We start from the raw sequence: 17437 nt of genomic DNA, 5'->3' as shown, positions 1-17437 counted from the left end.
AAGTAGGTCAGTACTCTGGTGAATAGTATGGACCATTTTCTACCACGATCCTTGCTCTTCTGTGGTCTCCTCATGGGTGAGTCCCCCGCTCCCACTACTGTCCAGACCCTTCTACCTGCTCCACACGCTGGTTCATTCTGGAAGTGGGCAGTTTTCTCTGAAGATGCTGTCTCTATGGGAGCCACGGTGATTGTGTGCATGTGTGTGCTATAATGCTATAATCCCAGGTTACACAGGTCCAGACTGTGAGCTTGCCTCCCTCACATTTCTGCTACCAACAATGCACCAGAAATCTGGGCATTTCCCGAGAAGCTGTCTCTTGTGTCCATGCAACACAGTCAGGCCCAGCCCAGCTCAGGGATATTTTCTGAGATACTCAGGTCTTTAAGGACCTATAGGGGCTGGCGCCGCGGCTCAATAGGCTAATCCTCCGCCTCGCGGCGCCGGCACACGGAGTTCTAGTCTCGGTCGGGGCGCTGGATTCTGTCCCGGTTGTCCCTCTTCCAGGCCAGCTCTCTGCTATGGCCCGGGAGTGCAGTGGAGGGTGGCCCAAGTGCTTGGGCCCTGCACCCACATGGGAGACCAGGAGAAGCACCTGGCTCCTGGCTTTGGATCAGCATGGTGCGCCGGCCGCAGCCCGCAGACCGCAGTGGCCATTGGAGGGTGAACCAACGGCAAAGGAAGACCTTTCTGTCTCGCTCTCTCACTGTCCACTCTGCTTGTCAAAAATTAAAAAAAAAAAAGTAAGGACCTATAGGGATGTTGTCCCTTGGGATTAGTGCTCTATACCTGATATTCTTGTGTCTCTTTCTCCTTCCTCCTCCTGCCAGTCCCTGAGGCTCACCCTTACTCATAAGTTGGAGCTTCTGTGTTCCACAAATGACTTCAGTAGGGATGTCAAGTCATCTGATAGGTAATTGGCAGATGATGTCTCTTTGATTCTTTCCACTCACACTCCATGATCTGAGAGACAGCACAAAATGGGTTTGGGAACTAAAGGTTAGGGGAACAAGGCTCTTAAGAAATTCACTGTGGTGTAGCAGGTAAAGCCGCCGCCTGCTGTGCCAACATTCCATATGGGTGCCAGTTCGAGACCCACTTCCAATCTAGCTCTCTGCTATGGCCTGGGAAAGCAGTAGAAGATGGTCCAAGTCCTTGGGCTCCTGCACCCACGTGGGACACACGGAAGAAGCTCCTGGCTTTGGATCAGCACAGCTCCGGCCACTGTGGTCAAATGGGGAGTGAACCAGCAGATGGAAGACCTCTCTGTCTGTCTGTCTGTCTGTCTCTCAGCCTCTCCTCTCTCTGTGTAACTGTGACTTTCAAGTAAAATAAATAAATCTTTAAAAAAATAAATTCACAGTGAGGATCTAGGCTCTGTTGCTGGTCTCCTTCTGCTTTAGGGAAAAATCAACTTGAGCTAGGTGTTAGTGTTACCTGCAGTCAGGGTTGTGCCCACCCTGGCCTTTAGGTGTCCTTAAAGACTGATGAACTTAGATATGTATAAAACTTGGAAGTTTATAAAGAACTTTCACTTAGATTTTACAATTGGTATCAATGCAACAATCCTGTAATTTGGGTAAAGCAGAAAGCATTGCACTCATTTTATAGATGATAGACTGAGGCTCAGAGAGATCAGGTGGCTTCTCGGGCTATGGCTAGTGATCCAAGAAACTGAAGATAGGCACAGCTCAGCTGTGAGAGCACAGCAAAAAAGAAAGCCACAGAGAGCCACAGCATCCTGACCAAAGACACAGAACTGAAATCAAGAAGCTGGATTCCAGGAACATTCCTCCCAGCCTCACCTTCCTCTCTCTCAGCAGAACTTGCACATCTAGAAACCCTTCTCCTGCTATGGTTTCCGGGACAGGCCCCTGGTGGTCATTGTCCACAGGGGCACCTTCCAGACCTAGGATGAAAGAATGGGTGAGCCAGGTTTTGTTTTTTAAAAAAAATATTCACAGAAGAGGGCATTTGGTGAAGCCACTAAGACACCAGTTGGGGCACATCCCATTAATGGAGAACCTAGATTCAAGGGCAGGCTCTGCTCCCAATTCCAACTTCCTGCAAATGCATAGCCTGGGAGGCAGCTGATGTTGGCTCATGTACTTGGGTCCCTGTCACTCACTTGGGAGACCCTGTTTGAGTTCCAGTCTCCTGGCTTTGGCCTGGTCCAGCCCTGGTTGTTGTGGTATTTGGGAAGTGAGCCAACTGTTGGGAAGTACATCTATGTCTCTGCCTTTCTAAATAAATACATACATACATAATAAAACTGCTCACCAGTATTTAGTTTAGTCCTGTAGTCTCTCTGTGAGGCTGAGAAAGGATAGTGACATGGGGAGGGGCTGAGTGTGGGGAAATCTTGCTGCTGGCCACACAGTCTAGCAAACAGAGAACCAGCTTTGGGGCCAGACACTCCTGGGTTGTCATGTGGACATGGCTGCTACCTCACTGGTGAGTGTGGGAAAGTTCCTAAAGTTCTTCGAGTTACATTGTCTTTGTCCAGTGCGATTAAAAATATCTGCTGTACACATTTGTGGGAAGGATAGTGGGCTTAACAGGCTTGGCCACATGTCTGGTTCTGGTTCTATATCTGATGGCTTTGTGTTTCTTTCTCTTTACTTGAATCCAGAAATGGGCTTGAGACCAGGTAGTTTGACATGCACCCCACTATACCTAACTATGAGACTAAACCATCCAGTCCTACTTTATTATTCAAATATTAATTTTCTTCCACCTTTTCATCTGGGGGAGCTCATGAGCTCTGGGGAAAGATGCAGAGCACTGCCATTTGTATGAGGCAGAATGAATAAATACTTAAACCAACAGAAGCACAGCCTAAAGGAAAGCATGGAGGGAGGTATGGTTCTACAAGAAGGATGGAGCTCAGACAAGGTGGCAGCAAGGGAGCAGAACCTGAACTGGGCCTGGCGAGTTACTGCACTGGAAGGCCAAGGGCAAGCCACGTGGCTGATGTAGGTGGAGTTCCTCCAGGTTAGGTTTCAAGCCTGGGCCCCAGTCTGGGGAGAGGAAGTTCCAGTGGGTTCTGTGGTGACCACACTGGCGTGCTGCGTGTCCCCTGGCTTGACACACGTGCCTCCAGGTGGCTACCACCTCCCATTGCTCCTGACCACAACTACCATGATGGGGCTTCTCTGTTCAACTTTTGGTATAAACAGCTTCATCACTTGGCCTAGGAAACAGCGATGGAGACAGTCCTTCTGGTTCTCAAGTTCAAGCCAGGATGTAGAGGCCTCCCTGATTGTTCACTGAGCCTTGCTGCCTTTCTCTCTAGGCAACTGTGGAGTCGACCTTGGTCAGCTTCAGACTTTCTGCCTCCTGGGGTCACATGTCTGTGTTGTGAAAATGACCTAACAGCAGTGGATCACGCTACTGAGGAGTGGCTCTTAAAATTTATCTGCGAGGGTGCCGGCCAGCTTTGGCAGGGTGCAAACAAGGTGCATGCACTAATTTATTCCAGTGATGTTAAGTGGCTTTGACAAACTATGAGTTCTGGTGAATTATAATTGTAGTGAATTCTGATAGTGAAGAGTACTTGCTTGCATTATTTCACTTAATGCTCACAGAGTTCTAGAAGACCACACTCATCCTCTCACGGGTGAGAAACCTGAGACTCAAAGGGGTTCAGATAAGCTGTTGAAGATGACACAAGTGGTGCCAGGTAGAGCAAAGAGTGAATCTAGGAAATCTGCCTGGTGCCCCAGTCCTTACATTCTCTTTCAAGAGAACTATGGTCTGGAATTTCAATGACTGCCCCACTGAGCAGCTTTAAACTGGTGTGGCCAGCACAGCACCAATTCTGTCACTCTAGAAAGGTGCATCCCTGGAGCCCTGGCCAGGCCTTGGAGGAGCCGATTTCTGCTTCAGAAGTGGCTGGAAAAGCACTTCTGGGGATGCTGCAAGACAGCTGCTTCTGTGCATGGGGCTGGATGAGGTGAGGTCTGGGCCTAGTCCCCTGGGAGTTAACAGCAGGGATCATCAGGTGCCTCCCAAGAATTTCCCAACTCACTGTTCTGTTTAGTACCTATAAAACTCAGGAGAGCATTCAAATAATTATTTCATTATATGAGAATTAGTGTATGCAAATATCACAGGTGGCTGCTCTGGTGTGAAGGAAAGGCCATTGACTCCGGCTCTGTTTCTATCATTAACTAGCTATGTAGTCTGCAGCAAGTCACCTCAGTTCATTGGGGCTTCTGTCTTCCCATCTATAAAATGGGATTAATGATCTCTTCTCTATTGTGTCTCATTCAGGCCTGTTATGATTTTCCGTTTAGTCAGGTTGCCCCTAAAGCTTCTGTCTTGCGTTCACAGGGCCAGCTGTTTCCAGAGAGGACCTAGGCCCCTTGGTGGTAATTGGGACCCTAGGAGGGTCTGTCACTCTGCCCCTGCAGCTGCTGCTCGGACAGCAGGTGGAGAACATCTCCTGGATCTCCCGTTCAGTCCCTGTGACAATCGCCTCAGTCACCATGGTAGAAGTTGGAAGCTTGGACACGTCTCTCAGGCAGAAACCCGGTACCAGGGTTGTGTGAGCATTGTGGGCCCAGGCTACTCTCTGCAGATCAGCAACCTGAGCCTGGAGGATGCAGGGTTCTACCGGGCCCACACTAACCTGAGGCATTCTCCCATCACCCACACCCAGCAGTACCATCTGCAAGTCTATGGTGAGTGTCCTGGGGCGGTGTCCATCTCTCAGTCATTTTCACCATCATTTATAATTTTCTTTCTAGTTACAAGAGTAACAGTACCTCAAAGAAAATTCTCTATCAGAACATGCCTGTGACTACAGATTTCTAGCTTAAGCCACCAAAGATTAAGGACGGAGCACTCCCTTGACTTGCATCCTTTTAAAGGTCTCCTCTGGTCTGTTTTAACAAAAACCAGGAGGAAGAGGAAGCTGGGGGGCAGAAGCAATGCAAAGATAGGTGGCAGGACAATTAATGGTTGCTTTACACATTGATCTGCCACCAAGGAGACCCAACAGGCCAGTCCACTGCACTGGTTTTCTATGCGGAAAGCCAAGGCTTCAGCAGAAGTCAGCTTATGAAGATCCTCCTGCCAACCAGGAGTTGGGTCACTGGAAATGGAACTGCCCTGGAGTCGAAGGGCTCCAGATCAGAGCAATGGGCCTTGTTGGCTCTAAGCTGAAAAGCCCTTCACTCGGCCCAGCTTCCAAAGTAACCACTGCTATTGAAGGGATGGCCAAGTAGGGTCAGTAACATTGCAGGCAGAACCGTATATTAACTAAAAATGTTTTCCTTTTAGAATTGCCACCTACCTTCTCTTCAAGCCAGCTCCCCTCCTAGGCTAGCTAGGTAATGGAAGTCAACAGGGTGCCTCCCTTATGATGTACCCCATGTGAAGAGGTAGATAGGCCTGGGCCTCATAACTGGCAAGGCCTTAAAGCCCACCTGATTATTATCAGGCCCCTTTCTGTCAGTTTCTATTTGCCTCTCGGTGCGAAAACTTGCTCGTGGTTTAGACACCTTTCTTAGGGCCTCAAATAATGACTCTGTTCTCAGTTTTAGATCCTCTGAGTTTAAACTGCTTGTTAGATTCATTTTCTCTAGAGTTGAAAAAGTAAATTCTAGGTGGCCTTGCACATGAAACCTCTGATGGAAGCAGTTTCTGCAAGCTGGCATTGCATCCCCCTGGAGAAGCCACCTCCCGCTGAGAAGCCACCTCCTGCTGGAACCCTGTCTTGATTCCCCTTCCCAACAATGACCCTTTTCATCATGAAGTAGCCAGATTGATCATTGCCCAGTCCCCCTACCAGATGTTAGGGTCCATTCCTGTTGAGAGGGGAATGTGAGGAGTTAGATGGGTTAATAAACAGTCAGGGGGTTCCCAGTGGAATTAGAAGTGTCAAATGTTTGCTTTCCCCAAAAGGTTATCTTTAGCAAAAACAAAAAGTCCACCCTCCTTCCTTCAGAATCTCCAAATTTACCATGAGAGTAGCAAGGGAGTAATGACCACAGTTTATTATGAAAACAAATTAAGTATTCCACCTTGTGATGGTTTTTTGTTTTATGGTGAGCAAGCAAGACACGATAAATAATTGTAAATCAGATGTTCTGTTGGAGTTTCCCCACCTTATTTGACAGTTTCATCCCCAAAATTGCACTTAAAAACCCCAGTGCCATGGCGTCTTTTGTGTCTTGTTTCTCTCGCAGCCCCCCTCCATGTCACTCTGGCTGGAGGTCTTTGACTCTAATAAATCTTGCTTTCAAACCTTAAAAAAAAAGTAGAGTTTCTGGAAGAAGCTTCTGGAAAATACTGTTGCCCAGGACCTGCCCCAGGTAGGAGTGGGCAGGGCCTGGGATTTCAGGCCCTGAGGACCATATTGTGCCGCAACCTACCTGTGTGTACCTACACAACCTACCTACCACAGCCTACCTGTGTGGCCTTGAGCTTCCTCATTAGTGAATAAGGAACACTACTTCTCGAGAGAACAAAAGGCTTGGGAAAGAGTTTTGGAAAGCTCTACACTGAGGAGAGAGAAAGCTATTATTGTATTTCTTAGAGAAATTAGAAGAAAAAATATTTTATCCAGGAAAAATACACAGGACATAGTAAGCATACGCAGCACCAAGAGGGGCCAGCGCTTGCCTAATTCAGCCAGTGAAGATACCGCGAGCCTCTTTTAGATTCAGAGACAGCGACAGGCCCCTGGGTGCCTGTCCCACACATCGGCCAAGCTGCCACTGACACCCGGCAGCCAAATGACTGTGAAGCGTGCTGCCAGACTCACAACACTGATGAACCACCTTAGCCTGTGGCTGGGCAGCTTGCAGTCACAGCTCAGGCAGGGGGCAAGCAGAGAGCAGCCAGGGAGGCCACACTTCCTCAGAACCTTGAGGCCAGAAGAACTGAGAGCCTGTGCCCAGGCCACCACCCTCACGTGTTCTGGGAGGATTATAAGGCTTTTGGTGTCGACTCAGCTGAGCCTTGGCTGCAGCCCTTGTCCGGGGAGGTGTGCCAGGTTCTGGTGTGAGGCAGGTAGGAAAGGTGCACAGTAGACCGGCGCTGTGGCTTAACAGGCTAATCCTCCACCTTGCGGCGCTGGCACACTGGGTTCTAGTCCCGGTTGGGGCGCCAGATTCTATCCTGGTTGCCCCTCTTCCAGGCCAGCTCTCTCCTGTGGCCCGGGAAGGCAGTGGAGGATGGCCCAAGTGCTTGGGCTTGGGCCCTGCACCCACATGGGAGACCAGGAGAAGCACCTGGCTCCTGGCTTCGGATCAGCGAGATGTGCCGGCCGCAGCGGCCATTGGAGGGTGAACCAATGGAAAAAGGAAGACCTTTCTCTCTGTCTCTCTCTCTCTCACTGTCCACTCTGCCTGTCAAAAAAAAAAAAGGTGCATAGTAGCGGGACACAGGGAATCTGATGGAAGGAAGGCCAAGAATGTTCTCAGACACTTTCTTTGGATTAAGTGATAGGAAATATTCCTGTCAGGAGCTGGTGCTGTGGTGTAGCAGGTAAAGCCTCTGCCTGTGACACCCTCATCCCCTATGGACGCCGGTTCAATACCTGGCTGCTCCACTTCCAAATCAGCTCCCTGCTAATGGCATGGGAAGATGGCCCAAGTGTTTGGGCCCCTACATCCACACAAGAGATCCAGAAGAAGCTCCTGGCTCTTCGCTCTTGGCTTTGGCTTCGCTAAGCTCTAGCTGTTGCAGCCTTTTGGGGAGTGAACCAACGGATGGAAGATCTCTCTCTCTCTCTCCTTTTCTTTCTGTAACTGACTTTCAAATAACTAAATAACTAAATCCTAAATTTCTTTTTTTTAATTAAATATTCCTGTGAGATGAAGCATTTTCTAAGCAGAGGTGATTGCCTGTTGTTCGGGTTGACACTGTTGAGGAGAAGGCAAATCTGCCATGAATCAGGCTCGGGCTGATTGTGGCTGCTCCTCACCGCAGAACGAGGGGATGCTGGGACTGGGGCTGGGACTGGGGCTGCGGCTGCGGCTGGGGCTGGGGCTGTGGCTGCGGCTGCTGCAGCCAAGATGGCATTGCTCATGAGGGTGGGCCCAAGGCTGGCAGGAGAACCCCTCTGTCCATGCAGGACGAGCTCAGAGCAGGAGACAAGGCTGTGCTAACCTCTTTTGGGGAAGGGGTTCTTCCAGAGAGCTTTTCTGCCTGGCTGACACCCCAGCAGCAACAGCAGTGACCTTCCCAGGATGTTTTCCAGTTGATTCTCTCCTCAGGATAGCTCTACCACAAGGCAGAACAGAGATTTTTATTTCTAGGCTAAGGCAACTGAGTCTCAGAGAGGAGAAACGACACAGCAAGACACACGACACAGCCGGAAAGTGCACACTTGGGAGTGGGACTCATATCCTGCACCCTGCACATCTCTGGGTCCCTAAATGTCACTGCATTTTTCCATCTCAACTGCAGAAGCCATGGGGGAAAAGGGCCTGTAGAAGCCAAAAGGACAGGGTTTGCATCCCAGGGCCCAGTCTGTAGAAGAGCCTGGGGCAAGCAGCAGAAAGTTACCCACTGGTGGAAATGTCCAGGCTGCCTGCTCTGGAGAGACTTACTCTGGGCCCTGGTGCTCCTATTTTGCACTGTTGAGCTGCCCTGGGTGGGCCACAGGGCTAAGGCCGAATGGTGCTTTGGGATTAAATCCACTGGATTTGGGTTTTGAAATCACCACTTAAATACCTATGACTTTGGGCAGCTTCCCTGAGTCTGTGAGATGGAGTAGAGATAACAGCTCCTCCACCCATGAAGGGGTCTGGTCTGGGAATCAAATGAGATTTGAGTGACCTGCCTGGTACTACCCGAGCTCTAGAACAGTCAAGGGAAGGCGCCGCCTATTGGTCCTTATGTGCATTCAGGTTGAGGAAGCGTTTTTGACAGCAATGCCTTTCACTTCCCGCTTATCACCTGGAGGTCCAGAGAGGTGTCTCAGTCCTCATTTTGTTCCCTTTTGTACACATGGAGCAGCTGGCCCAGTCCCACATAAGTGAACTCCAGGATGGGAGAGAATGGGTACTGTATCATCATCCTGACATGTGTGACAGAAAGCAGAGGAGACACCATGACGTATACATGGATTCCCCTGGGACCACGTATGGTGGTGTCCCAGTAGGATCTGTTCTCAGTGTGTCCTGGAGGCCTGAGGACAGTGCTCTAACCTTAACCTGCATAGTCAAGAATCCAGTCAGTACCAGCAGCTCCCACCCAGCCTCAGTGCCACACTCCTGCCCAGGTGCCCAGCTCCTCCACCTGCCTGGGAACCATAGCATACATCCTACACAGCAGCTCTGGAGGGAGGGTGGAGGAAGGCATCGTGGTCCCCTCCAGACCCTGAGGACAGGGCTAACACCCTTGAGAGGGTGGGTGGGCCAGAGGTGGATGGATCTGCATCCCTATGGTCTTGGGAATGGGAGGAGAAGCCCCCCTGGGGGCAGATGGGGAGGTTGGAGGGACCCTGGCAGGAGGAGCTTGGTGGGGCTCGAGGTTGCCCCCAGTGGATAGAAAGATTGCTTTCCCTTCTTTGTCTGCAGAGTCAAGAACCCTGGGAGAGGACACAGTGGGGCAGATGGTGATCAGTGTCCTTGGGGAGTCAGCCACCTTGCCCCTGGATGTCCCAGCAGAGCAGGAGGTAGAGTATGTTATGTGGAGCTTTCCACCAGGACCAGCAGGCAAACCAGTCCTAACTGAAGAGACTCCAGGGCCCTACAGCCACAGACTGAGCATACCCCACCATGCTACTCCCTTCAGATCAGCCCCCTGGGGCTGCAAGACTTAGGCGTCTATAGAGCCCAGATTATCCTGTGCATCCCCCCAAACAACATCACCAAGGATTTCACCCTATGTGTCTAAGGTGAGGAGGGGTGGACAGCCCCACCTTTGAACTCTGACCTTTCCTCTTGACCAATTCAGAGCCTTCTCATAACTTGAGCTCTCCCTTCTTGGCACAGAGAGGCTGCAGGAACCCCGTATCTCTGCCAGTGCCCGGATCAAGAGCGATGGGACCTGTTTGCTCACCCTGGTCTGCTCCCTGGAACAGGTGTTAGAGGATGTTCAGTACAGCTGGGACCCCCACAGCCAGGAGGCTGTTGTGTCCCATGGGGGAACCACTCTCGGTACCTCTTGGAAATCGGGTGATAGTGACAGCTACTGCTGTACTGCCAGCAACCGCATCAGCCAGAGCTCCAGCTCCATCCTCACCAGACCCCTGTGCTCAGGTAACAGCTTCCTCTGTGAACCACTTCCTCCCGGGGCACCTCAGACCCCATTCTCAGCACCCATGCTGTCCTTACTCTTGGGTCTTGGATCTCGGAGCAGTTGAAGAGAGAGAGGGAAAGAGAGGGGCAGGTTTAACCTGCAGGAGGGGGTGTCTCTGAGGAGGTAGAAGGCAGGGATTCAGGGACAACCCCCCCAGGGCCCTGCTCTGTCCACCTGCTTTCTGCCAGCCCCCAGAGACTTGCTGGAGACTCGGTGGGGCTTTGGTTTGTTCTTGGGACTCCCAGGGGGAAGGTGCTTCCCTCAGATTCTCTGTCCTGCAGAGCCCACTAAGCAGGAATCCCAGACCCCGTGGCTGTCTTCAGAGAGGAAACCCCCACACCCCTGGCCAAGAGCTGCTCTTAAAGGAACCTGAGCCCATGCTTGTCTGGTGGGGAAGCAACAGCCTCCCCTCACCCCTTCCTCTTTCAATGCCGACACACCTCACCTCAGCAGGAAACCGTTTGGCCCAGGCACACCCTGTCCCTTTCCTCGGTTACTTCTGAAACCGTGGTCTCCACATCTTGGGTTTTTCAGCCACAAGCTCTGCTGGTTTGTCGCCAGGACATCCTGATGGCTGAGTTCAGTGACCACACCTGAATTCTCCCAGCACTGACACGCTGGCCTGCTCTCAGCAGGCGTGGGTGGCTATCTCCTGGGACCTCTTCCCCTTCTGTCCTCCTCAGGACCTGTGCTGCTCCTCACTCATGCCTTTTCCCACTTCCCTTCTTTTCTTTCTGTTACCAAGTCCGAAACACAGGTGCCATTCAGAGCCTCTCTCCCTCCCCACAACTGCCTCCGTGGCTCACACTTTCCCTTTATTCCTTGCTTGGCCCTGACATTGCCTCCCAACTACTTTCTCCTAACGTTTCCCCTTTCTAATTGTCTTCCTAATCATTGTGCCAGAATTAGTTCTAAATTAAGAAATAGTTCTGGGCCAGCCCCGCGGTTCAATAGGCTAATCCTCTTGCCTGCGGCGCTGGCACCCGGGTTCTAGTTCTGGTTGGGGTGCCAGATTCTGTCCCGGTTGCTCCTCTTCCAGGCCAGCTCTCTGCTGTGGCCCGGGAGTGCAGTGGAGGATGGCTCAGGTGCTTGAGCCCTGCACCCACATGGGAGACCAGGAGAAGCACCTGGCTCCTGGCTTCAGATCAGTGTGGTGCGCCGGCTGTAGCACGCCAGCCACGGTGACCATTGGAGGGTGAACCAACGGAAAATGAAGACCTTTCTCTCTGTCTCTCTCTCTCTCTCACTGTCCACTCTGCCTGTCAAAAAAAAAAAAAAAAAAAAAAGAGATAGTTCTGCTTAAAACTGTAATGTTGGCAGGCCAGTGCTCTAACCTAGCAGGTTAAGTCACTGCATCCCATACTAGAGTGCCAGTTTGAGTCCTGGCTATTCTGTTGCCAATCCAAGAAGGCAGAGGATGATGGCCCAAGTACTTGGGCCCTGTCACCCACATGGAAGACCAATGGATAGAGTCCAGAGCTCCTGGCTCCAGCTTGGCCCAGCTCAAGCCACTGTGGCCATTTGTGGAGTGAACCATTAGATGGAACATCTCTCTCTCTCTCCCTCTTTCTCTCTGTCTCTCCATTACTCTGTAATTCAAATAAATCATCTTTTTAAAAAGATGTAATGTCATAGGGGATGGGGAGATGTTGATCAAAGTGTATGAAGTTTCAGACAGCTAGGAGGATAGATCTTGGGATGTGTCTCACAGCAGGGTGACTATGGTCATTAGTGGTGTATTATATACTTAAAAACGCCTAAGAGAATAGATTTTAAGAGTCTCAAAAAAAAAGGTAAGCAAGTAAGGCGATGGCTATATGAAATGTCTTGATTTAATCATGTCACATTGTACTTGTGTGTATATGAGTTGTGTGTGTGTGTGTGTGTACATCAAAGCATCACAGTGGGAGTGGGTGTTTGGTGTAATGGTTGAGATGCTACTACTTGGAAAACTCACAACCTATATCAGAGTGTCTGGGTCTGAGTCTCAGCTCCACTTCCAAAGTAGCTTGCTGCTAATGTACACCCTAGGTGGCAGTATGTGATGGAGCAAGTATTTGGGTCCTTGTCTATCTGAGACCTGGATTGAGTTTTGGGTTTCAGTCTTTGGTCTGGCTTCAGCTCAAGCTCTCATAGGCATCTAGGAAGTGAATAAGCAGATGGGAGATCACTTATCACATGAGTGTATGCATTTATGATTTGTTAATTTAAAATAATATAAATGGTGATTTTTTAAAGACTTTTTTATTTACTTGAAAGGCAGAGTTACAGAAAGGAGAGAAAGAGAGAGAGAGTGAGAGAGAGAGAAAGAGATGGAGAGGGAGAGATCTTCCATCTGCTTGTTCACTCCCCAAATGACCACAACAGCTGGGGCTGGGTCTGGCCAAAACCAGGATCCCAGAGCTTCTTCCAGGTCTCTTGCCCGTGTGTAGGAGCCCAAGCACTTGGGTCATCCTCCACTGCTTTCCCAGCACATTAGCAGGGAGCTATATTGGAAGTTGAACAGCTGGGTCTCGAACTGACACCCATATGGGATATTGGCACTGCAGGCAGTGGCTTTACCCACTATGCCACAGCACCAGCCCCTCAAAGATAAATTTTTAAAGTTAAAAATGCCTTCCCACTATCTAAGATATAAGAATTTCAGTGTCCATTTATTTAAGCAATTGGTGTTTAGTGAGCATCTTTTATGCACCCAGTTCTGTTCCAGCCATTGGAGATGCAGTGAAGTCCAAGTAAACCCTAACCTCTCATGGTTGGAATCATCACAGCCTGCATCTGACTAGCTTTTTGACCATTTGTCTTCCAGACAGCCCTGGTCAATGATTTTAAGGGAGTCTTGGGATGTACAAATACATCACTGAACGTGCTGCTTTATGTGTCTGTTACCCCCCGCTGAACAAGGAGCAAAGGCTATGATAGGTGCTAAAAAGTGTAGGTCCAAAAAAAAAGTATTTAAGGAGTAAGTGTGAGTTATGAGACACAAGGAGCCATGGTGGTTGGCTTCAGAGTCTCACCTTCTTCCTCTCCCTCTTTGGGGCCCAGAGGCTGTTTCAGCTCCATCCCCAAATTTGGCTTCCTAAAAGAGCCTCCAGCTCCCACTCAAATCTCTGGCTTTTTGTCAATGAAAATTCTTCCTCTTGTTTCCCTGCCTTTCCATTTCTTCTCTCCCTTTTAGTCCAATTCCTAACCTGTGGTCATTGTTCATTCAGCCTTCTTCCTACCCTGGTCCCTGAGAAAAGGATTTCTTCTCCTTTTCATCCTGGGAGTTTGGGGGACTGAATAGCACCTTGACCTTGGAGAAGCCCAGAAGAGGACTGGGAGTAGACCGTTACCCTCAAGACACAGAGATGAAGACATTGCACAAGGAGCTGCTGAGCCAACCTCTCCTGTTGTGAGTGGGCGAGGGACATTGATACAGCTGGGGGCAGTAAGCCTATTTCATTTACAAATAGAGTTCAGAGTTCCAGGGAAGCTGCCACATATCTTCTGCAGAAAATCCTCTGTTTATATTTTTGTTGAGAGTGTTTTCAAGCATCAGAGAGAATATGGAGCATATTCATTTAAGAAACATTGAATAGTCAGAAATGTAAAAGTTAAATACAGTAATGAAGTGTTGTACATGTAATTTTGTTGTGCTTTTTGTCAACGTTGAAGTAAATGGTTCAGAAGGCCCAGCTGCAGGTTAAATGTCATGTCCCAGGAGCACTTGACTATCTGTTAATAGTTGGTCTTCTTGTTTATAATCATTGTATTGTTCAAAATAATTGGTTGGGAGATCATTAACCCAGGAGGTCTCCAGTTTTCTGGTAAACAAACAGAAACCCAACTCAGAGCTACTTACCTAACCAGAATCCACCAGCCTCTCACCAGGGACTTCCCACTTTGACCAATCAGGTATTTTCTTTGCCTTATTTCTGTGCACAGCTAATCAAGGTTTTCCCTGGTATCCTTGGAGTGGAACCCTGAACCGCTTGTGGTCTGGTGCTGTCCAACTCATGAATTACTGTTGACTCAACTAAACTCTTTAAAAATTTAACAAATCTAAATTTATCTTTTTGAAGTTCCCAGTGCAGTCTTGTCAAAGCACTTACCACAGTTCACACTTATGTACTTCTTTGTTGGCTCACTTGTTTGCTGGGTGTCTCCCCCATAAGACCTACAGCTCAGGGAGAGCAAGAACTATTTTTGTTTTCTTCACAGCTGCAACCTTAGAGGGTGTTAGAGTATTTGGCTCATGGCAGATACTTTGATGTTTATTGAATGGATGAATGAATGGATGGATGGATGAAAGTTAAAAATGTTTTTTTCTTTAAGGTTTTATCAGGAGGTTACATAAAGATCTGGGGCCTATACTGTTGTGTGTGGAAGATAGAAATGGAATCTTTATCTGAAAAATTTCCCTGGATGTTCAACAGAAAATAAAAGGTAAAGTTAAAATAAGAAGACAGGGACCAGCGCTGCGGCTTAGTTGTCTAAGCCTCCTCCTGCGGTGCCAGCAACCCACATGGGCGCCGGTTCTAGTCCTGCTGCTCCACATCTGACACAGTTCTCAGCTATGGCTTGGGAGAGCAGTGGAAGATGGCCCAAGTGCTGGGGCTCCTGCACCCACTTGGAAGACCCAGAAGAAGCTTATGGCTCTTGACTTCAGATTGGCCCAGCTCTAACCATTGTGGCCATCTAGGGGAGTGAACAGCAGATAGAAGACCTTTCTCTCTGTCTCTCCCTCTCACTGTCTGTGACTCTATCTCTCAAATAAATAAAATCTCTTTTTAAAAAATAAGAAGACGGGCATTTCTATTTTGTTTTGCTAGCACGCTGCTCTGGAGTGCTAGGTAGGTTGATCAGAGTTTGAACCATATACCAGCAACTGAACCAAAGTTAAATTTAAATAAGGGGGAAACCTTGAACTTCTCCCCTTTCTCACTCTCACTCTCAGTTGATTTCATTGTTTCCTATCTCAGTGCAACGAGAATCCACAAACTCCACCCATTACACACAAGTTTCCAGTCAAGTCATAAGTGACTTATTCTGAAATACAGAAAGAGCAGACAGAATCGCAAGATTTTTGTGGAAAGCTTCTGACATGAACGTCTCCAAACCAACAGCATGAGGTGGAGGTAGGAGGTCAGAACTTGTTAGAAGAGAGAGAAAACAGGGAGCAGGAGAAAATTAAATAAAACCACCAATACCCATACTTAATATTCCTAGGGACATGTGAGGAGATATTTCATTTCAAGTAGGAACAGAATGGCAGAATAAGAAAAAACTGAGAAATCAGAGAATGAGAGCTGTACAAAATGAAACAAATATGGCAGCAGAAAAAAATTTTTTTAAATCAACGTGATTTTTAGAAAAATAAATTGGGGAACCATCTCAGAACAAAAGAGAAAAAGGTGGAAAATGGAAGGGGAGAACTGAGACAGCAGCCCAACAGCTGAACCCCACAGTTTGTGAAAAGAAAGAACAGAGAAAACAGAGGGAGAAATTTAGGAAAGAGCTAACGTAACTATCGTTTTTTTCCTTTAAAATAAAGAACAAAAGAATATAGAGGATTAGGAGCCAGATCATCTTCTCCCTGGCAGGACAGGAACTCAACAAATAACGTCTGAAACCAAGAAAGGGCAGGACAGGTAAGTCATTCTTACATAACAAGGAGATAGCATCAGAAACGCTCCAAGGAGTCCCCTGTGTGGAACAACAGTACTGGGTGTGGTGTGGCAGAGCTTTGCTGGTTTTTATGATAAGTCAATGGTACTAGTTGAATTTTAGAAACATATCTACACACACACTACTTTTAAAATATTTTTAAAGGGAGACAAGGACACACAGAAAACTCAAAGGTCTGGGAAACTCACTCGATGGAAACAAAAGCAGGTGAGTGCTGTGATGCGGCAGGGAGAGTGAACAATTTAAACAAAGATGCAGAACTTAATCCATAATGGCTGGAATTGAAATGAACTTAGAGTTGGATCTTCTCACCAGAACTAGCTCAAATCATGCATTTAACAGAATTCATTGCTACCAGCTAGTTAATACTCGGGCGTACATAGGATTTCCTAGCTGGGAAAGCAACTCCCGGGCCGCCAGGACCTTGCTTATTTTTGCACACGGACATCAGTCACCTCAGGTAGCATAATCTTTGAAAGCAAGCACAGCTGTGGAAGGCACAGCTCCACGGAGGCAAACCTCTGTCGCTCTGCACCTGAAGAGAGCCAGCCCACCTGAAGCCGCAGGCAGCAGGAGAACTGTGAGAGGGCCGGCGTCATGGTGCAGAAGGTTAAATTGCTACCTAGGATGCTGATGTCAGCATCCCATATTGGAGCACCGGTTCTAGTCCTAGCTACTCTGCTTCTGATCCAGCTCCCTCCCAATACACCTGGAAAAGCAGCAGATGATGGTCCAAGTACTTGGGCCTGGGAGACCCTGATGGAGTTCCTGGCTCCTGCCTTCAGCCTGGCCCAGCCCCAACTGTTACAGCCATTTGGGTGTTGAAGCAGCGGATGGCAGATCTCTTTTTCTGTCTGTCTCTCCATCTCTCTGTCACTCTGCCTTTCAAATAAATAAATCCTTAAAGGCCGGGAGGTGGGGGAGGAAGGGCATGGAATTCTGTGTTGTGGTGTCTGTTTTTGAGAAGTAGCAGTGTTTTGTGGAAATGGGAAAATGGGGGGCTGATTCCTGATGGAAAGGTCCTGCGATGCCAGAGGAGAATGGCCCAAATCCCACCGCTTACCCCGAGCAGCAGGGCACGTGGTGCCTGTCGCACATTTTAGGTACGGGGTCTGAGCTGTATGGATGTGGGCAGCACCCACCTGCCTGTGCTGCAGGAAGATGGAAACAGGGAGAAAGAGGAGGGAATGGCTGACTGGCCCTTGGCAGTGAACTGATCACCGTCCAGTGAAAGGGCATGTTGGCAGTTCAGGCTGTTTTGAAACCAATGGATGGAAAGCTCGCTTGCTCTTCCCAGCTGAGAAGTGAACAGGTCTCCACAGCCTGGCTTCCCCATAGCTTCGTCCATCCTGAACCCTGAAGGGCAGCTGGCCTTCGTGCTGCCATTCTATAGCTCCTGTGGGTCTCCTCTGGCAATATTTTGCCTTCAAAACTATTCTTTTCCTCTGAACTCTCCTTAGACTCTCCTCCAGATTCTACTGACCGGCATCCTCCTTCAAAAGCCTGA

General features: G+C 48.9%; 1 protein-coding gene across 1 annotated transcript; it reads left to right on the top strand.

Moving 5' to 3' along the window:
• Window positions 1-2879: 2879 nt before the first annotated feature.
• Window positions 2880-17437, top strand: LOC133759245 (SLAM family member 9-like). The gene is given in 7 exon segments (XM_062190187.1): window positions 2880-2994; window positions 4336-4493; window positions 4583-4685; window positions 8994-9113; window positions 9116-9238; window positions 9954-10220; window positions 17391-17437. Coding segments are annotated over 7 exon segments (933 nt in total).

The sequence above is a fragment of the Lepus europaeus genome, chromosome 5, assembly GCF_033115175.1.
Source record: "Lepus europaeus isolate LE1 chromosome 5, mLepTim1.pri, whole genome shotgun sequence".
Lineage (NCBI taxonomy): Eukaryota > Metazoa > Chordata > Mammalia > Lagomorpha > Leporidae > Lepus > Lepus europaeus.
Note: the sequence above shows the minus strand (reverse complement) of the source record. Positions and strands in the feature narration are given on the sequence as shown.